The sequence below is a fragment of the Solea senegalensis genome, linkage group LG10, assembly GCF_019176455.1.
Source record: "Solea senegalensis isolate Sse05_10M linkage group LG10, IFAPA_SoseM_1, whole genome shotgun sequence".
In the NCBI taxonomy this organism is placed as follows: Eukaryota; Metazoa; Chordata; class Actinopteri; order Pleuronectiformes; family Soleidae; genus Solea; species Solea senegalensis.
In genome coordinates, this window is record NC_058030.1 from 5,984,181 (window position 1) to 6,005,188 (window position 21,008).

At 41.9% G+C, this 21,008-nt stretch overlaps 2 protein-coding genes across 3 annotated transcripts; one reads left to right on the top strand and one right to left on the bottom strand.

Moving 5' to 3' along the window:
• Positions 1-1,250: 1,250 nt before the first annotated feature.
• On the bottom strand, positions 1,251-12,579 carry tes (testis derived transcript (3 LIM domains)). Of its 2 annotated transcripts, XM_044037045.1 has the most exons (9): positions 12,394-12,579; positions 9,169-9,254; positions 6,843-7,104; positions 6,672-6,807; positions 6,537-6,622; positions 5,635-6,165; positions 4,108-4,323; positions 3,824-3,982; positions 1,251-2,966 (listed from the first exon to the last, which is right to left on the bottom strand). In XM_044037045.1, exons 1-9 carry the CDS (start codon positions 12,418-12,420, stop codon positions 2,775-2,777), a joined length of 1,695 nt encoding a protein of 564 aa, XP_043892980.1. In that variant the 5' UTR covers positions 12,421-12,579; the 3' UTR covers positions 1,251-2,774. The 2 variants fall into 2 exon arrangements, with proteins under 2 accessions (XP_043892980.1, XP_043892979.1); XM_044037044.1 differs by having other exon boundaries at positions 6,537-7,104; positions 12,394-12,578.
• A 1,671-nt stretch (positions 12,580-14,250) lies between these two features.
• On the top strand, positions 14,251-20,830 carry cpa5 (carboxypeptidase A5). Its single transcript, XM_044036713.1, has 12 exons — positions 14,251-14,346; positions 15,172-15,368; positions 16,337-16,418; positions 16,702-16,836; positions 16,924-17,028; positions 17,575-17,676; positions 17,820-17,921; positions 18,003-18,113; positions 18,239-18,329; positions 19,053-19,252; positions 19,343-19,427; positions 20,510-20,830. Exons 2-12 carry the CDS (start codon positions 15,301-15,303, stop codon positions 20,695-20,697), a joined length of 1,269 nt encoding a protein of 422 aa, XP_043892648.1. The 5' UTR covers positions 14,251-14,346; positions 15,172-15,300; the 3' UTR covers positions 20,698-20,830.
• The last annotated feature ends 178 nt before the right edge of the window (positions 20,831-21,008 follow it).

Here is a 21,008-nt window from a genome sequence, read left to right on the forward strand (position 1 = left end):
TGAATTGCTCCTGCTCCTTCACTGTCTCCTCCTCCTCCTCCTCCTCCTCTTCTTCAGGAGGAATGTGAGTGGTGAGTTGTTAGCGTTAGAATGAGAGCTGGCATTGATACCAGCTGTGTTACGATGCCTGCAGTGGCTGCTGTTTCTGCTTGTCTTGAGTCGGGGAAACTTTTTGAACATTCCGTCGCACAGTACATCTGTGTTTAACCTGCGGTGATGGAGAACTGGATGCACCTCTGCAGCTCAAGTATAAAGCACTTTCCTGAATCGGGACTCTGATATACCTTGTTTCCTTTGATAGCTAAGACCTGCTTCCTGTGTATATTCTTCCCCGTCTACCCTGATGTGCTCCTCTCATATTAATTAAAAAAAACAAACAATCCTCTCCACTTTCGCTTTACATGCCTGAACTGATCTCTTACATTATGTTTCCAGTGCTACAGGAATGTTATCAGGGAGCTACCACTCAACCCCACAACAAGAATTCACCCAGATATTTAGGACGGTATGTGATGGAGTCGAGGCAGCTTTCCAGTGAACTCCCTTTTAACTCAATGCAAAGTCCAGCGAGACTTGAATTACGATGTAAATCCCAGGGTTACAGCGCAGGACAATGCAAATTGCACTATGAAACAAATCACATGCAAATCCCAAGCAGCACACAATGTTACAGGATGAAGACCCAGCCCCTCTCTACAATGCTCCCAGTGTACTCGACTCCTCTCCTAGGCAAGATACCAAGCATTTTTTTTGACTTCCCATGATGGAGGAACCGGGAAAAGAAACACACTGTAGGAAGTACACACACACGCACACACACAGACACACACACACACAAGGATATTGGAAAGAAGTTACAACGGCGGTGATCGAGGAGGCGGCCAGGTGATTCAGTCACATCAGGTCTGGTAGAGTTGTGGTCGAAAGAGGGGAAATAGCAGGAGGGCTTTGGGCCGACTGCCATGTAAGACAATGGGGTTCCTCAGAGATGGAGCTTCCTTGAATTGTGCACAGTTTCCACTTGGTGAATAAAAACACGAGCCCCTCTGAGGTAAGGTTGTTTTTCCACCATGGCCCTGTAAGACACAGTAGAGTGTACAAACTCAGACATCAACATGCACGGTTCCCTTGTAACTCTTGTAAAAGGATAATTATGCAATAGTATTTTATTCAGAATAGAGTCAATAGTCAGATGTAAACATAGTCATAGTGAAAATGGCTAAGTTGTGTAAAGAACTATTGGGATAAACCAGTTTTTAAAGTGCAGTTTATTGCATGTAAAGGAAAATACAATGTACAAACATGACAGAAGTGCAGTGTTTTTCCTCACTGTACTAAACCTGGAAATAATTAGAAACTTAGCAGTGTTTTTATTTCTAAAGATAAACTCCTACCTTCCAAGTGACTGCAGAGGGAAAACATAGTCACACATTACATAGATAGGTCATCATTTGTTGGACTTAAACCATTTGTTTTTATAATTAATGATTTATATTCAGCACACAAGTGTTGTTTATTTTATTTACAAATGTAAATACAAAGGCCAATTTGTAGAACTGGGGAACCTAATAAATAACAGTAGAAACAAATGTAATATACCAGTGAATATTTGTTTGTGGTGTATTGAATGAAATCATCAGTTTAGTATTGTTATTAATTCATTATTATTTCATTAATCCAAGTCTTTGTTTAGTCACATGAACATTCACTATGGCAATGACTTTACAAACATGTCTTCTATACCTGAGCACAATGTACCGTCACATTTTTATTTCCTTAAAAGGGATTTTTCAGGTGTATTTATACAAAGTACTGACACGGGGTCAGCACTGACAGCGCTGTCAAAACGTCAGTGAGGACACAAGGAACTACATCTTTTAGCAACTTAACAAAAAAACAAATACACCTACTGAAGGCCATGATATCTTAAGGCTGCTCACTCTTCTGTACCAAAGTCCACAGAGACGTTTTAGCTTGTGGGGACACAAGCTGATGGTCAAACACCAAATTCATAAAATCATGCATTTGAAGTTAAAGATCTCCTGAAAGCTTTTATTCTGTGGACTTAGGCACACGGAGAGAATGGTTTACAAAATGACACAAACTTTAGTTTCCATGATGCAAAGGTTGTCTAACAACGAGATAAAGTGGCAAATATATACTTAAGATATTATAGACTTAAGAAGTTATCGTTTGGACAAATGTTGAGTTTTTCACTTCAATTCAGTGAGGTTAAAACAACCTCAAACCTGGCTAACACAGTAGCTTGTCTTAATACTGCAGGATAAAGAGCATCAGTAGTTTGTTGTATGACAAAAGCAGGAAAAGGTGGCTCTTTCAAACAACGCTTGGTACTTATGGAGTAGAATAGTGCTTAACAGACAGATTAATGCTTTAAAAAAAACTGGACTCTCACCTGTTACCTATACAGAATGAATCTCATCAGTACAAAAATGACAGACAAACAAAAATGGAGTGGTTTTAAGGCAGAGGAGTGTTTAGGTTTCATCCTAGCTGAGACAAATTTATCAAATTTATCATTTTTCATGTACAGAAAGGAAAAAAAAGTAAAGAGCACCAACATTATTTTTTTTCTAATACATCTCTTCAACAGCGGTATCAGGTGCTCGATTTCCTGTTAACACAAGCACAATCCATGTGTGACCTTGCAGCTGCACAGGTGTTTGTTTTCCCCTGCTCTGGTTCTAGTTTTAGCCAAACCTGTCCCGGTTTCACAAGCGGTTGCGGCACAGATGAAGAGTAGTTCTGACGCACTAAGCCATGACTTTCTTCTTGCACTCCACGGAGCAGAAGAGGAAGCCCTGCACTGCCATGAAGCGTTGGCCCACCAGGCACTTGGAACAGCCGGAGCACTTGAAGCACTGTGGCTCAGCGTGCCAGTGGTGCTCCCCGTAGGAAACCCTCTGGGCCTCAGGATCCACCGCATTCTGGCAGGCTGCGCATTTCTATGGAGAACGGAGAAGGATGTGATGGTGTCAAAGCACAAAAAAAACAGTGTTTCTTTTCTAATTTTCATTTTTAAGGACTGTCTTCCTGGCTCTTCTCAGTATATAAGTACAATAAACTGAAAACACAAGATGTGTTCGCAAAGAAAAGAAAGTCATGGCAAGACACTGCTTGCTATCACAGGGAAACCCGTTACAGAGTCAGAAGTGAAGGCAAATATGACACTACATAAAACCCTGCACGGCTTTGCACGGGATTACGTTGGACAAACCACGTAAACACATGCCGAGGGCTTCACATTCTTGGATTTGGGTGGCCAGTGTTCATTTACAGCCCTTCTCAGGCATCAGTTTTACAATTAAGTCTGTTACTGAGGCAGCAGGAGAAACAACAAACCCAAGACATCAGGATTATTCCATGTCAGACTTGTTTTTTTGTTGTTTTTTTACACACACACAATAGAAATTAAAGGTACAGTCACACATTTAGACTGCAACCCTCTCTAAATAGATAGATTTTTGAGATCACATTGAATTGGCTCCACCTCCACCAAACTTTAATAGGTACAGATTATGGATTGATGGAGACAATCCACAAGTCTAAAAAATATAATACATAATTCTTTTATTTTATGGTTTATTTCTGGCACATCCACTTTGCTAGACATTAATGTTACATTTAGGTGGAACTGCCCAAGTCATTCATGTTCTGATGCTACACATGATAATAGCACTTTCATTAAAGATTAATCTAATCATAGGAAAAGATTATTCATTCTCAGGAGAAATTAGATGCACAGAAAAACAAGAAAACTCTTTTATATATATAATATAAGAAAATACAAAGTGTGTCTCACCACAGCGTAGTTCTTCATGTAGCAGGGTTTGCAGACGGGCTTTTCATTCTCCATGACATACGTCTCTCCAGCGAGGATGCAGTCACATTCGAAACAGCAGAAGTGCTTCAGATGCCAGTTCTGTCCCTCAGCCTGAGTGTACTCGTTACTGAAGATCAGCTGTGAACAGACAAGCACCGACGTCTCAACTACAGAGCGCGTGAAATTCAACCTTCTAAACTGCACAACACAAAAAAACAAGTCATCAAATCATATATGATCGCTCGACGAGTCCGTGGTGTCACCTCGTCACATCCTCCGCAGCGTGGCTTCTCGCTGTCTCCATAGTGACGTCCGCAGTACAGCTTGCCCTTCTTGAAGAAGTAGATCATGTCCACCAGGAGTTCCTGACAGTTACAGCACACGAAGCACGCTGGATGCCACAGCTTGTCGTAGCCAGCGCGCTCGGCGTAGACGGCGGGTTCACCTCGACGCATCGGCTGCTGGCAGTGATGGCACGACTTGGAATGAGGGGAAAAGGAAATTTTGCATGTCACTACACAAGGTCACAAGGGAAGTGCACAGGTACTTTCTGCTGGTGTTCAGTCATCAGTCAGGCACACCTTTGTAAAACACTACAGACATCGTGTAAACAGACATAGAATATTAGAGTTTGTGCCGTATGCAGTATCATCAAAACTGCTCCTCAATATCAGCATGCTGTTTTTTTATCATAATGACAAGTTTAAAACAAAGTGTCCACTTCAACTTTACATTTTGGTCCATTTTGGTTTGTGTGTGGGTTTAATTTCATCCTCCAGGTTTTCAACTGCTCGTTTAATCCATAAAATGTCAAGCTGCCAAGGTCATGACAATTCTGTGTGTGTGTGTGTGTGTGCTAGCAACATAAAAAAGATTTCTTTCATCCCATCAGTTTTAACAAACAATTATTAATATGTACTTCCAGGACTTTTCAATAGATTTACACAAAGGGCAACATCGCTCTCACTTTGATTCCAGTTCAAAGCCAAGCAGAGCGTTTTTTGATCTGACAAAAAGGCCATTTTATCAGGAAATATTTCAACTCTCTGCCTTAGGTCTCACTCACTGGTCAGCTGCTTTCAGACGTGCACTGACGACATTTTCCTCAAAATGTATGTGACAGTTTTTAAACTGTGTCTCACCAGGCACTCAATGTTCATGCAAGCAAGAAAAATATATTTAAAAACAAAATGAAAGCAAGCAAGTGGTGAGTGTATGCTTGGCCCAGCTGCCACTCCTCGTCTGAATATTTGGGAAACTCAACGTGTGTGAACTGGACAATCTCCTGCTTTGGTCTTCACACGCACGCATCCAACTTTCAGTTCATGTCTATAAACAGCTGTCGAGAAAAATCCAGTAGTAAACACTAAGTTGTGCGGTCACTGCAGCCACGAGCAGACGGGTGTTATGAAGTCAAAGACGCAGAGTTTGAAAAAATTCGAAAAAGAGAAAAGGAACATGAACACAGAAAGAATGAGCATGGAGAGAAGAAAATGTATTCTATATATAACACAAGAGCCAGTGTGAATCATAATCACATCACAATGCTTCATTCTGAACGGCCAAGGCAAGGAGTCAAAAATGGGCTTACGGCTCCATCTAGTGTCCAGTCGAAGCATAACAGCTTTTCAGAACACACACTTGACCAAAATTCTGGATTTATGACAGGAGTTGTGAGGTCTCAGCAACAAATTTGTGAGGTTCATACATACATTTTATAATAAGGTGATCATTTTGACTAGTTTGACTGGTCAGACAATATTAACATGTAATAAATATATACATCTTACAAAGTTCTGTTGTGGTAGTCCAGATTGCTGAGCTCCAGGGACGCCCATGGCTCCAGCAGTAGCAGCAGTTCCCATGGCTCCTCCAACAGATGGTCCAGTCCCAGCACCTCCAGCTCCCCCCATTGGTCCAACACCACGGCCTGCAGCCCCTGGCCCAGATCCAGCATGAGAACCACCAACTCCCGCTCTTAACCCAACCCCTTGACCATTAGCACCAACACCAGATTGTGGGCCAAAGCCTGCCCCTCCAGCACCAGGTGTAGCTCCAACCCCTCCACCCTGCCCTCCTGCCCGAACCAGAGCCATCTCCTCAGGCAGCAAGACGTCTCCGATCCCCAGGGCCTCGTCCTTGTATTTGCGGACATACTGCTCCATTAGCTTGACTTCAGCAGGACTCAGTTCGTGGCATTTAGACGGGTCCTGGTCGTGCTCCGGCAGCTGCCGAGCCATCTGCTGACGGCGGTAGGCAGCTCCCTCTGTCCCGGCCACCGGGCGTTTCTCTGGTGGGAGCAGCTGAATGTACTGCGCTGCCTGGAATTCAGAGAAGACAGAGAAAATGAAATATTTTTGTTCAAACAGGATGAAGGAAGGTCAGAGATGAGAACAGTTCAAAACAGGGGTGGTGCAGATGCAGCACCAGACTAAACAAAGAAAGATACAAGAGCTTTTAAGACTGGGAAAGTTAGTTCTTGAGTCAAAAAATAAAATACGTCTGAGAAACCAAAACATCCTTAAAAAATTTACTTAAACTTAATCATGACGATCTTCCAGGGAAAATTGGAAATGAAACATTTCAGGAAGAAAACATGAAATTGTTGAATTTACAAAGACAAACTGTTTTTTAATTTTTAATTTAACAACTGAGCAAAAACCATATTAGCATGTGATTCAAATCAACTTACCAGATATCTATTAGCTACTGGTGGTGCCCACTCATAGGTGACAGACTGCATTGGCACTTCCTTTTGAACTGGTGTCACATTGGCTGCTGTGGTACTGACAGAGACAGGCAATTTATTAGCCTTAAGTGGTGTGACACTTGCTGGTGCAGCTTGAGCTTGAGCTTGAGCCTGAGCCTGAGCCTGAGCCTGAGCCTGACCCTGAGCCTGACCCGGAGCCTGACCCGGAGCCTGACCCGGAGCCTGACCCGGAGCCTGACCCGGAGCCTGAGCCCTGCTGGGTGCTGCTGTGCCTGCAAATGCTCCAGCAGGCTGTGCAGAGCCGGCGGTGGCAGAGGGGGGTACAACAGTGGAAGAAGCACTAGGTGGTATGATGTGAGCAGTGGCAAGAGCGGGCAGAGTGATGGTCACCATGTTGCCCTTGTAGCCGGGGATGCCATCTGTCTTCAACTTGGCGATGAGGCCAGTGTATTTTGTGTCCTCGAACAACTTCCCGACCTTCTTGTTCTCCTCCGAGTTCATCACCACGTCGTGCTCCGTGATGCCACATTTGCAGTTTCGGCAGATTTTCCTGAAGAGAAGACGGACGAGAAGATATTTATGGCTCTCTGATATTAAATTATATTTTTCAAGATTTTTAGACTGAGATACAATCTTCTTCAAACGGTGTATTGTCACATTTTACATTTAAGATGATCCTCTACATCTCTTAAAGCGAACTAATCTTTTACAAAATGTATCCGATACATCCCATCAAAGCTTTGCCCCCAGTTCACACAGGTTGTCGTCTGTAATAGAACTGTATTTCCTCGCTAACATATCTGTATGCCTCTCTAGCTTGTTGCAAGATCACTGGATATGCACATAGGCAGAGAACACTCAGTGCTCACTGAAACATATTATATTATATATATATATATATATATATATATATATATATATATATATATACACACTTATACTTATATTTAAGTTTTAAACAAACGTATTACAACAACAGTGTCAGTCTACAACTATGCTGTATAAGTAAAGAGTGTTAGTTGCACATATCCGCTCTCTGCACAGGCCTCAACACAACTCGCTTCATGTTTGCAGAGTAACTATTTCACAATTTATGGCATGCGTCAACTTGACCAGGTGCAGAAACTTCAACCAGCAAATGTCCCTTAAATGTGTGAGGCAGCATAAACCCTCATCAAATGTGTGTTGGTAAGAACACACAGCTGTGACGACAACATTCACATTCCAGAAATGTCTCAACATTTGTAAGATAATCAATTTCAAATGGCCGGTTACTTTCATTGTTGGCGAACGTTGAGGGAAAGCACCTGGCTGCTTTAACTGCCTGTGAGATACTTTTGACTCTCATATAAACTGTTGCATAAAGTGATAGTTATGTTTATATGACGTTTGCTTGGATGAGGTAATGTCACATAGCCAGTGCTGACTGCAGTGAGACAAGGAAAAAGAGGATTTTAGCCACATAATCACCTAATAAAATCTACACCAGCCTATGCCTACTTTATCTTAAGAATGTTTCCACTGCTTTAACTCACTGTTAGTTAGAAGAAAGCCTTTCCCAACTTAAGTGTGAAAACCATTCACTTTCCTTCACCACAATCCATAGAGCAAATCAATTATTATACATCACGGCACACAGGCGTTATTGATCCCCTGCCACTTGTTGAGGTTCAGGGGATCAACCCCACCTCAAAAAAACTAAACTGTCCTTTTAAGAAAGACCTACATGAGGAAAAACAACGCCTGTAGGCTTTATGCTGTATGAATTCAAACAGGGAAAGACCACTACAGATCCAAACATGGCACAGTTAGTACAGTCTGTAATGATCCACCATTTCCAAACTTTTCAAACTTGGGCCTTTGTGCCGGTGCTGTCAGGAATTTAAAAGCACCTGGTGATGTCTGCAAGTAAACTAGACGAATGTGGACAATTGACGTGACGGTACACCATTTTTCACAGTAACTAGTCCAAATTAAATACAGTGACAGACACAGAGTAAGTTAGACTGGGAACACACTGTCCCAAAACCCAGTGTCTACGCTCGCATACGCTGCATGTGAGGCTGTAGACTCACTGTGTGGTTGGTCTAAGCTTCCAATTATAGTAAGTTATGACAGTAAGTGAGTCTCAAGCCCCTGCTCTTAGCTCTAATCAGACCTACAGTTATCTACAGTAGACTCACACTGTGCCAGTATTTCCACCATTGTCATCACATTTGTTAACAATAAGCCATTTGGACATGGGCTGCAGCTGTTCTCATGCGCAGCATGTTCCTATTAGGCCCGTGACTCTTGCTGCTAACAGAATACTTTCAATCAAACAAAGAGGAAAGTGATGTTATTGACCAGTCTGGGACCATGCTGGGGCATTTCTTTGATTTTCCTTTATTCAGACCAGGAACAATGTGCAAAATAAGCATGTCACGGTTCATTGTCTCATATTACCATGTCTGCCAAGTGTCCAATAAAACCTTTGTGTATTGTCACGTAAAACTCAGAGCTTTACTCAAGAGACAAATGACGCATATGTTCTTTGTCTCAACACAGGAAGTCATTGGGATATCCACAGTATTTCTCTGATGATGCTATGCTGGAGAAAGAAAATCGCCGGTACCTCCAAAAATGCAGCTCGAAGCCTTCACACTTGTCCTTGCATTTCAAACAGGCTGCTCCAGCGCCAAGCTCGTGGCCCAGGGTCATCTGTCAACAGAGGAGCACATGTGATCAAAACTGACATCACTGTTTCGGTTTCACCAAGGAATGAATGGACACACTGGATTTTCTTCATGCAAGATGTCCCACATAAAGATGGAAGGAAATAACAATACATACAGTATGTCATAGATTAATGGACCACAAAAGGGCATGTGAGTGTCTGTATGTTGTCGCTGTGATGGACTGGTGACCTGTCCGAGGCGTAACCTGCCTTTTATATCAGCTGTGATTGGCTCCAGCTCCAGTACCAACATAGTACAGTATAATACATGTAATCATTTTGAATTTTGAATTAACTCAGAAGTGTTTGTTGCTGTTATATCATTTGACATTTATCATGATCATTATCCGGTTTATGAAATGTTTATCTTGATAGCATTTTTGGCCATATCACCCAACCCTATGGACAATAATTGTTAGTTGTAGCCCTAGTGGGGACACTAGGTAAAAAAGATTGTATTCATTTCACTGCTCACAATCACCCTGTCCTGACTTCTATGATTTAAACAGAGCAATTATATATGTTGTATAAGTAACAGCTGTGCTTTCCCTGCTAAAACGTGAAACACTTGCTGTGAATAAGACCCATACAATCCCATAAAATTTCAGCAACACCTCCTTAATGACATCAAGGAGCCCAGTTGTTCTCCAGCCCCTTTGTCACAGAACTTTGTTGCTCTCGCCTCCTTGACTTCACCCCCTCCCTTGCCTTCAGTGTCGAATAATGCTCATGTCCATCTCGAAGCATTTATTGCTGTTTGAGACCATATATGGTCAACTATTCAATGATGCTGTCCACCGTGTAGGACCCAGGAGCAGCAGCCATCCCTGCTGTGAAAGAGATGTGTCTGAACCAAAAAGAAACTCAGCAAAGAGGAATGCAGACATGTGCACTGTTTCTCCTTGTACTTGAGCTTCCATCATGGCGTCCACAGCAGAGTGAGACTTCCTTCCCCTGAGAGTCGCTGACAAGCAAGAGCTACTTAGAACACCATGATTTGCGGTGATAATAAAAATAGCTAATGCATTAGTATTCCTCAGACAAACGGAACATGCACTCTCGTTCTTTCACTTCTGTAGACTTAGTTCAGATGAATGTATCTGATGTGTAGAGGAGTTTTGTGAAACTGGACTGGAAACAAATATTTGATAAGAAGCACAGTAGTTTTGTGGACAGAGACATTTTCAGGCTTTTGTTGAATCTTTAGTTTAATTTTCAGGCACCTAGACCTTCTGTGCAACAGTAAATTTTGGGATTCAAAGTGGTCACTACTTGTGGAGGTCTAAATATTTATGCTGGGAAGAGCGATGATGACTGATCATTTTGGTCTGATGTCACAGTCACAGCATCCAAGTTAACGTTGATGAGTGACTGCAAAGAGGTTGTTCAGACACAAAGTCTGTAGTTTAGGTGAAATGAGTCACTTTCATGAGTCATTTAACTGCAGCAGATCTGAGCTGCAGGCCACCAGCTGCTGTGTGTGTGTGTGTGTGCGTTTGTGTGTGTTTGAAGAACATCAAATGAAAAACATCAGACATTTTTTTAGCTGAGCAAGTAGCTAAGAAGAGTAAACAAGACGTAAACAAAAAGGCGACTAAACATCTACGATAAGTACTTCAAGTTGAACTAGCTGCTAAACAACTGAAGCTCTTTCTGCTCAATTGGCTGCACATCCTGGGGGACATTCCCACTCTGAAGAGACGAAACAACTGTTTTCATTATCAGTTCAATTGTTAGTTATTTTCTTGATCAATTTATTAGGTAAAATGTCGGGAATTTGTGAAAAACAGTGACCCATGGTCGCCCCAAATAACCTTCATTTGAGAAGCTGAAATCAGAAAACATATCTTTTTTTTTATTTATGTGATGTGTTGTTTTTAAATTAGCCTGTGAAGCTTAAAACAGATTTACACATCTGTGGAAATCTGTGTTGCAACCCTAACTTTTACTGAGGCCTTATATACACTGTATCTTCCTGACTCACCGCTGCAATACTAGTAATGTAATATAGTGAATACTTCTTCAGAAGTTCTTTGCAATCTTCCCCTAACTTTTACTGACAGTTTGTCCCTGCAACTTAAGCAAGAATTTGTATTTTTACACAAATGCCAGAAACAAATTGATATGTGTTGCATATGTTACATGCAGGCCTCACTAAAGCAAAAGTGATGATAAATTAAGAGTAATAGCTTATTGAGTGATTGATTCTACAGCTTCACATGCCACACTAACCATTCATAACCCTGCAAACATCTGTTGTCACTGCTTCCAGCTATCTACAGGTCTAAGCACGAATCACAGCTCAGGCAAACTGAGATGACGACATGACAAAATCGATAACCAACAATACCTGTTGGGTAAATAAACAGTGTCTGTAACCAATCCATGGGCAACCAAGGGACATGTTTTTTTTTTACACACATTATTGAAGATGCCAAGTTACAATTATTAAAAGCGACATGTTTAAAGGGACAGTTACAGGCTGACAACAGGACAATGAAAAACTGATTTATAACAGTTAAGAAAAGGCTCACCTAATAAAATATTTAATAACTTAAGTGTACAATACCTTTAAAACATGTATGCTCATAATCTCCCCTTTACACATCGCTTTTCTAATTGGAAAATGAACTTTAAGCCACTCACTCTCCCACACCAGGGTCCATAGAGAAATTCAGCGTTTTAGCTCACAGGGACTCACGAGTTGCTAGTGTACTGCTGCTTCATTTTGGTACGTTTATGTCACTTGGATTAATCTGAACAAAGGATGGCAAACACCAAGGACATAAAATAATTTATCTGGATTTGCTGACAGAGACAGTAGAGTCTCAACAACTCCAAAGAGCTGTGATGTAAAATCTCTACTTTTCTCAATGGACTTTGGTGCAGGCTGACCAAGCGACACATTTAAACTTCCCTCAAGTTTAACACCTTGTAGAGCATATTTTTTCTTTTTAAACCGCTACATTTCACTAACTTTATGTTTGTAAATTACAAATAAACATGGAAACCCATTTACAGTAACTTTAGTGGCCACCTGCACTGTGCTCGGCACACCTTCTCTCAGGGCGTTCCCGGGTTGGTTAGAGATACAGACGGAGAACAGTGTGAGGCAAAGCCTACCTTCTTCACTTCCTTCTCTATCTCCATTTCTTCTGTCGGTGAGATGTAGACGAAGCGAACAACAGACTTTCTCCTCCCGTAAAATAAATGTCAGGGGAAAAAAATCTGAAATAAGACAACGACACGAGCCGGTCCACTCCGCTTTCTCTCCGGCGTCTAAGTACTACTAAACCGCCGCACAGCTGTCAAGTTCCGCAGAATCAGCGGAAAACCTCTGGTCTCTGCTTACCAAAATAAAATAAAACCATGTATTTGCAAACTGCAATATCAATTAATCACTATGAAATGTCATGTTCATGTGTTTAAACATTCAATGAACGAGGAAATGATATAATATCAATCATCTTGATTGTGTGAATAACCGTATGTAACTTTAACGAGGAAAATTTTCATCTTTATTTTGAAAAGCATGTCACTTATTTTCGGAACGTGTTTACGTCTGCTCTCTAGCTTGACGTGACTCTGTGCTCTGAATGTCCCGTTTCCGACTAAAGGGTGTTTCAAAGGGCACTTCTACTTTGATTGAGCTGTTTTTCGACCAATAGGATGACGGAGATTGAGCTGTTCAGTTCCGGATGGCCAATCACAGAGCAGCGGGGGCGTGTTCTTTTCGCAACAAAGGACGTAGGACAACCCACTTTGACAGATTGAACCTGCTGTAGTAGTGACTTTTGGCTTTTTATTTCGTCGAGAATTCACTGAATTTGTCCTTCTCATCATGATATGACTAAAGACGTGTTTACAAACGCCTCAATAAATATAATGAAAGTCTTAAACATGTGGAATACTTGACTGAGTTATGCTGTAAAACAGCTCTAGGACACGTAAAGCCTGCTGCACCACAGCTGTATTTTGTTGATGTGTCCTCTCATGGTTTGTGGAACGCCTGTCAAACAGATGCAGCAGCGGTGACTCAGTGACAGGAAACTGTGGTGGTGAGCAGCTTCCTGTGTGACCAGCTGCTCCACCAACACTTTCACAATGAGGTCGTTGTATCTGTCAGAGAACTCACCCTTACCTGACCTATCCTCTCCGGTATGAACATCTGTGAAACTCTAAATCTGCTCTCGTGTTTTGGTGTCTGTCAACTCTCTCATGGCTGTTTTCTTCCCTCTCACAGACATGACATCATTTCTTCTGTGCGTCGGAAACTTGATACGTCAGCAAAATGATGAATAGTCTGATCTCCGACCTCTGATGCACTGTTTGAATGCACCAAGAATAGTGATTACTGGATGCAGGGGCGACTTCCAAGGGCCCAGCATTGAGTGGGGGCCCCCAGGGAGCATTAATATGATTATAAAGTAATACAATTAGACCATTTGTAATTAACATAGTAATGGGGGGGGGGCAGCCTTAATGCGCTGTGTTCTTTATTATTTTTGGAGCATTCTCTGTAAATCCCACAGATGGTTGTGTGTGTGAAAATTCCAGTAGACAAACAACCGTGTCACTCAAATCACCTTTACATTCTAATGCTTGCTTTGAAGTACACTGAGTTCCTGCCATGTCATTTTCTGATTAGATATTCAAATCAAAACAGATGTCCCTAATAAAATGATTGGTGAATGTATGCAGTTTGCACTCGGTGAATGGTTCAGTTTCAGTATCCTTAAATTAGAGAGTAAGTGTGTGTACCCCTGTCTGATGACAGTAATTATTGTCATTTGTGCATAAAACTAACAGAGAGATATTCTTTATTTGCATATGTGTTTGTATGTGGTGCAAAGGGAAGCTTTCTGGTTGGGTGGGCCTGAGTGCATCAGAATAAGGAAGTCATATATTCTCGAAATGCTGTTTCACACTGACGACAGACATGTGAAGTGTTAAGTTGATGCTCTGAGAGATATTTACAGCCAAGCTGGCCGGCATAGCAGCAGCAGCAGCAGCAGCAGCACAGTATGTTGCTGCTGGAGCATATGGATCTGGATCAGCACTGAAGTCTGTTTTATTGTGAGTGAAACTGAAGCAGGTGTGGTTTTTTCCACACCTGACTCTGTCACAGTTTGTCTCTTTATTTTTCCTCTGCTGCTTCCTTATCTGTGCTGTTGGATAAGAAACAGATCTTTACTTACCGTCATGTAAACTGCCTTTAAATCCTTAAATATCTGATCAGTGCATACCCTTATGAAGGCGTACCTACTCATTTTAATTCAGGTCGTGGTTGTATGAAGTACTTACAGTCAGTACTAACTAACCCTCCACCACCAAGAACCAGCCTTGGAAACGAATCAGGAGAAGTTATTTTGAAACTGTTCATCGATTACATTTATCTAACAAGGTCGTGTGGGAACATTTGGTTTAACTACTGCACGTGTAAAACAGCTGGATGAGAAGACTGCATGGGCTTTTTCACCTGGTCCCAGTCAAGGTTATTATAGTAAACCAAAACTTAGTTTTCGTCTATGTACATTTATTTCACACATAATCCTTTCGGGTTCATATGAAGTGTATTTATTGTGTTGTGTAATATACGAAGGGTGCACCTGCAGCAAAGATCTGTGCCGTGTGAGCACTAAGGGTTAAAATGGCATATTCTGTGGGGTTTTTAATGACACAATACTTATTATGGAAACTTGCACCTGGCAAATACTCCATATTACTAATAAAAAGTAGCAATCCCGCTCTAAAAAAACAAATAAAACGAACTCATTTTAACAAAATAAAAACTAAAACTAATGCTAAATCCCAATCTATTTTAACCATGGTCCCAGTAGCTTGAACCATTCCAAAACAAACAAACTTCTGGTAACTTTTCTCTTTCTGTGATATCTCCAGACTCATGTGAGAACGGGACCAGCTGTCAACACACCTCCATCACCTTAAGCAAGACTGTGGTTTGGACACGTGACCTCCCACTCTGAGCCATAAAAGCCTGATTTTGGGCTCAGTTTTTTTCAGCTGGTCATGATGAAGGTGCTGCTCGCATTGGCCGCGTTGTTGGTGGTCGCTCTCTGCAAGGAGACGTTTGAGGGGTAAGTGGGTCTACACCGGCCTCCCTCTGCTCTGCAGCATCTGCTACCTTATTAATTAAAGGTCTCCTTCATATACAAACTAGTTCTGATTTATATAGTTGTTTTTCATCTTATTTCGGCCCGTCCAGCTGTATATTTATCAGTCAGTCATCATCTAACCGCTTTATCCTCCACCAGAGGGTTGTGGGGGGTGCTGTGCCAATCTCAGCTACATCGGGCGATGGTACACCCTGGACAGTTTGCCAGTCCATCGCAGGGCCACACACAACTAGAGATTAAATTGAAATCTATGCACATTGCCTGTAAAATCCAGGCTAACACACCTGGTATATTCGAACACATCTGGAATAGACATTGAATTTTTACTCAGTTTGGTTTGAAAATGTCTGGATGCCTATATTAAAACATCAAGGAATATAAAAACTTAAACGCACAAGACAGACAGACAGACAGACAGGTTTGTCCAGCAGTTCTTCTCATTTCCCTTAAATTATCCCTTACCTTAACCATAACCAGTCAGTGTCTAATCCCTAATCTTAATTTAACCACAGTTCAAATCTTTTTAAAAGTGAACCAGTTCCTCAGAAATTCTGTTCTGCCTCATTAGGAGTAAGTTTTGGTCTCCATGAGGACATAAATCACAAAATGTGGTTTATTTGGACATCATTTAGCTGGATATGAAATTGTCTTTGCACTTATGAAAAAGTCCTAGAGATATTGCACGGATCTATCCCGTGTGTTGCCACATGGGGGCACCAAAGCGTTACAGTATACAGTGTCGAGCCAGTCTCACATACAATCGTCAATAAGTTTTTATCTGTGGTTCGTCTGCCACTCCTGCAAAAGCAGAACCACTCAGTCTTAAGAAATCTCACCTGTGTGTGTGTGTGTGTGTGTGTGTGCCAACTTCCCTCTTGGCCATGGGTAAAAAGTTGTAAAACACTGTGGTTCTCGTTTTTTTTTTGCAGACACCAGGTGTTTCGCATCGTCCCCAAAGATGACGTCCAACTGTCTCTACTCAAAGACCTGGAGGACATGTTTGAGTTTCAGGTCATCTATCGTCCACTCTTCACTTTTTTGTGAATAATATTTACTTTTATACGTAATTCTATATTTTTATAATACATGTATGAATACAAATACAAATCATGAATATAAGACAAATCAACTCACAGGCACACAAGGAAAAGAGCAGGTTAACTCCTTGAGACAATGCTGAGATTAGATTAAATCAAGAAAAGGAAGATGGGAAAGTGAGAATTAATAAATAATTAAATAAACAAAGGGAAAGAATAAGAATGTAATTTGTCGTGTAATATTTTTGTTTCTACAGCTGGACTTCTGGAAGGATGTGACTGGAGTGGGGACTCCTGTGGACGTCAGAGTTCCCCTCGACAGTCTGGAGTCCTTCAAGAGCCACCTGGAGACACGGGATGTCGATTACTCCATCATGATTGAAGACCTGCAGGTATGAGAACCCCCGTCCTCTGAGATCAGCCAACGTTTAGCACGACTCTGTCTTTAACGTAACGTGAACCATGCGGCTGGTGTGCAGGCGGTGCTGGATCAGGAGCAGGAAGAGATGGACTCTGCTGCTCGCTTCGCTCAGCCCAGAAACACGGACAGCTATGACTACTACAACTATCACACCATCAGTGAGGTCAGTACATGCATACCACACTGTGGTCTAACTTAAAGCCCCAGTGTGTAAGAACTAGTGACATCTGATGGTGAGACATGGATCTACTGGGGCCTTCTTCTTCATTGGTTTATGTGGACGGAGCCGCTGTAGGTTTTTGCACCTTGTCCTTTAAATCTGTAGAAAAACAATACCCTTACTTAAACTATATCAATAAATATACACGTACAAGGCTTATTCTAAGGCTACAAAACCTAAACTAGTTTTATTGTAAATGGATTATACACTTATACAAACATAATTATGGGTAGGGCTATCTATCTATCCATCTAGTTTTCTTAAAATGTTCTATTTTCAGAAAAACATGGAGTAAAAATAAAGATATTATATGTGCAAAAGCTTTGTTGAATATTTCAATATCAGTACAGTATCATGCCATATTCATTTAGTATATTGGTATTTCCTTACATCCTATGTAGTAAGTTTATAGTATGTCATCCACACTGGGCCTTTACTGTTTGATCTCTCTGAGGAAAATTTCAAATGTTGTTTTGTCTCTGGTTTAAGATCTACAGGTTCCAGGACATGCTGGTGGCTGAGAATCCCAACCTGGTCAGCAAGGTGGTGATTGGCCAGAGCTACGAGGGTCGTCCCCTGAATGTGCTCAAGGTGAGTCAACCAAACTTAGCAGACCGAAGGTGTTGAAAATGATGGTACTTCCTCTTAAAGGGGGAAAAAATGACAATAGCTGATAATCAAATTTGATTTCTTCGTGTTCCTCACGACCTATTTACTCATTATGTTTTCTTTAGTTCAGCACTGGTGGAACCAACCGTCGCGCCATCTGGATCGACACTGGAATCCACTCCAGAGAGTGGGTCACTCAGGCCAGTGGAACCTGGTTCGCCAAGAAGGTGCTTTGACCAACATACTACCAGACGTTTCTTCTGTCCCCGCTGCACTGAATAATGTCTCACTCGCACATCTGTCATCAGATCGTGACCGATTATGGACGTGACGCCGCTCTCACCGCCATCCTTGACAACATGGACATCTTCCTGGAGATTGTGACCAACCCTGATGGCTTTTACTACAGCCACACCAGAGTACGTTCCTGATGTGACCATAAGAAAATCTGTTACTCCTTTCTACAGACATTTGATTTTACTGTATATAATATATACAAAGATAAAATATTAAGATGAAACTGTGAAAATGTGCTTCTCTGTAGAACCGTATGTGGCGTAAGACCAGGAAGCCCAACCGTGGCTCCAGTTGTATCGGTGTTGATCCCAACAGGAACTGGGATGCTGGTTTTGGAGGTAACATCAAATGTCATTGTCAGTTTACAATGCAAATACACCAATTAGTGACGTTGAATTTGACCAGTTGTGAACACGTTATCTGCCTTTCACTTTTCCACGGGCTGCTGCCGACATCCACACACACTTTCAAACTCTACCATCAACCTGAAAAGCCTCCAGATTGTTTTCTTCTCTGTGAGCGTGCGACTTGGCCAATGTCCTCACGATTATGCAAACATACCAGCGGATTCTCATCGGGAAAGTAGAAGAGAGATTGTGTACTTGTGTGGGTGCTTGAGTCACACTGTGGTCAGAACGGAAAAGTCTCCAACACCATATGTTGTTGCCTGCCATGTTTCTGCAAACCACAGACACATGTGAGCTCACGTTTCTAGTAGACGTCCAGTCGATGCCTGGTTCCAGGTGACATCCTCCAGTATGAAAAACTGACATTGTGTTCCTCAAAGCACAGCATTTGCAACCGGAAGACCAACAGTCAATTGTCTGTCCTCATAGTGTTGTAACCTTCTTTCCATAAATCAAGCCCTGGTGCCATCTGTGTTATAATCCACCACCTTTGCACACAAGACAAAAGACAATAAATCTTGACACGAAAAGTAAAATAGCAACATTTTCCTTGGAGATTTAACCTTGCTCGTTTATTTCACGCCCAGTGATCACACTAATGAATCAACAACTGCCTTGCAGTTTCCTCAGACTTAATCTTGTGTCCATGTGCAGGACCTGGTGCCAGCAGTAGCCCCTGCTCTGAGACCTACCATGGACCCTCCGCTCACTCCGAGTCTGAGGTCAAGTCTATTGTGGACTTTGTGAAGTCTCACGGGAACATCAAGGCCTTCATCTCCATCCATGCCTACTCCCAGATGCTCATGTATCCTTATGGCTACACCAGAACCGCAGTCAAAGACCAGGCTGAGCTGGTAAAAAAAAAAATCTACTTCTATCTCTCAGTTTTATTTTTTAATGGTATGAGAAATGATATGACGCCATGCTAATCTCTTCCCTCACAGCACGCTGTGGCTCAGAGGGCTGTGAGTAATCTGGCTTCTCTGTACGGCACTCGGTACAGATACGGCAGCATCATCAATGTCATCTGTAAGTCTCAACAACACAGTGTATTATATGTATAGACATAGGCAGTCGTAGTCATAAATCGTAAATTAGATTAAAGGTAATCATTTTCAAAGTCTGACTTCATTAGGACACTGTATTTAAATTGTACGATCATGACTAAGCAGGTCTGAAGGATTTAGATTGGAAAATGATGGAATACAAACAATTCTTATAGCATCTTTGAGTACAAATGACAGTAAACATATGCTTAGACTGTGTTGGCATTATGAAGAAGTCCCTGTATCTATACAAGGCATCCCAGGACCACAAAAGTTTGAGAAGCCCTGACTTTGTAATCAATTATAAGGTTTTAATTGTTAACTAGTACTGTGCGCAGTCATGATAGGGCCCTAGCGTCCCCCATGCAAGTGTCCCCCATGCAAGTCGGGGTGTGCAGCAGTTCCCTGACCTCACTGTCTCCCTTCACTTTTAATCCTTAGTCCCTCAAAAATGACTGCAAAGCCAACAACAACAATAATAATAATAATAATAACGTATACATGTTCAGGATCGGTCTGCTGTGTCGCGTATGATGTTTCGAGGCAATCGGTCAATGTATGGCGACGTTATAAGGCACTTCCTGTTTTGTGGCGAAATGGCAGGTAAATTTGAAACGGCCGACTTCCTGTTAGATAAAATTTGTAGACGTGTTCGGGGTTGATCGGTCAGTGTACGCCGAAGTGACACTTCGGCACCTGTTTCGTGGCGAATAGTCGAAATTTGCCCAAACGTCGATGGTTGCCGAGGCCACGCCCTTTTGAATCCACAAAACCTTTTGGCAACTTTTCGCCTTTGCTGTGTCTAATACAAATTGGCACATTTTTTATGTTGGTACGACAAACGTGCTCAGACGAGTTTGCTCATTTGCGTAGGGTGCAAATCACCAAAATGTACACCAAGACTCTAAATGGCTGACTTCCTGTTGAGTTGAGGCCATGGTTACGGTCGATCTTTTTGTTCGTCTTGTTTTCATAGAGATTTCCCTTAAGGCCTCTCAAAAGCAAAATATCTCCATTATGTTTGTGTTTTATACCTCAAGATTTCAATATCTGTTTCAACCACAGACCAAGCCAGTGGTGGTACCATTGACTGGACCTACAACCAGGGCATCAAGTACTCCTACACCTTTGAGCTGAGGGACACCGGTCGCTACGGATTTGTGCTGCCAGCGAGTCAGATCGTCCCCACCGCCAGGGAGACTTGGCTGGCTCTGATGACCCTCATGGATCACACCTTCAAGAACCCCTACTGAAAAGTACACAGCGTGTAAGAGTGAGAATCCCCCGCGGAGAGTCGTCCTTCGAGACTGATGGCAGAAAAAATGAATGAAGACATCAGGAAAAGTGTAGTATTTCATGATATTAAAGATGTTATATACACACACATTTGTCTTGTGTGACCAACTTCTGTCTACGTCACTTCCACTTTACTCAGATCACTCACAATCCTGCTCGATCAACTGCTCTTTACCTGCTTTTGACCTCATTCATTTAACATTAAGCTTTAATATGCAACATTCCAGCTTGATAAAGTGTCAGGAAACAAATCAATCTCTATTTTTTG

What these genes read in the sequence shown, in the direction of transcription:
- cpa5 (XM_044036713.1), top strand. Translation starts at nt 15,301, where the DNA reads ATGATGAAGGTGCTGCTCGCATTGGCCGCGTTGTTGGTGGTCGCTCTC. An exon ending in TGCAAGGAGACGTTTGAGGG is followed by an intron (nt 15,369 to 16,336) that starts GTAAGTGGGTCT and finishes TTTTTTTTGCAG; the next exon opens with ACACCAGGTGTTTCGCATCG. An exon ending in GAACCTGGTTCGCCAAGAAG is followed by an intron (nt 17,922 to 18,002) that starts GTGCTTTGACCA and finishes ATCTGTCATCAG; the next exon opens with ATCGTGACCGATTATGGACG.
- tes (XM_044037044.1), bottom strand. Translation starts at nt 12,420, where the DNA reads ATGGAGATAGAGAAGGAAGTGAAGAAG. An exon ending in TAGAGAAGGAAGTGAAGAAG is followed by an intron (nt 9,255 to 12,393) that starts GTAGGCTTTGCC and finishes CTCTGTTGACAG; the next exon opens with ATGACCCTGGGCCACGAGCT. An exon ending in GACTACCACAACAGAACTTT is followed by an intron (nt 4,324 to 5,634) that starts GTAAGATGTATA and finishes CCTCATTCCAAG; the next exon opens with TCGTGCCATCACTGCCAGCA.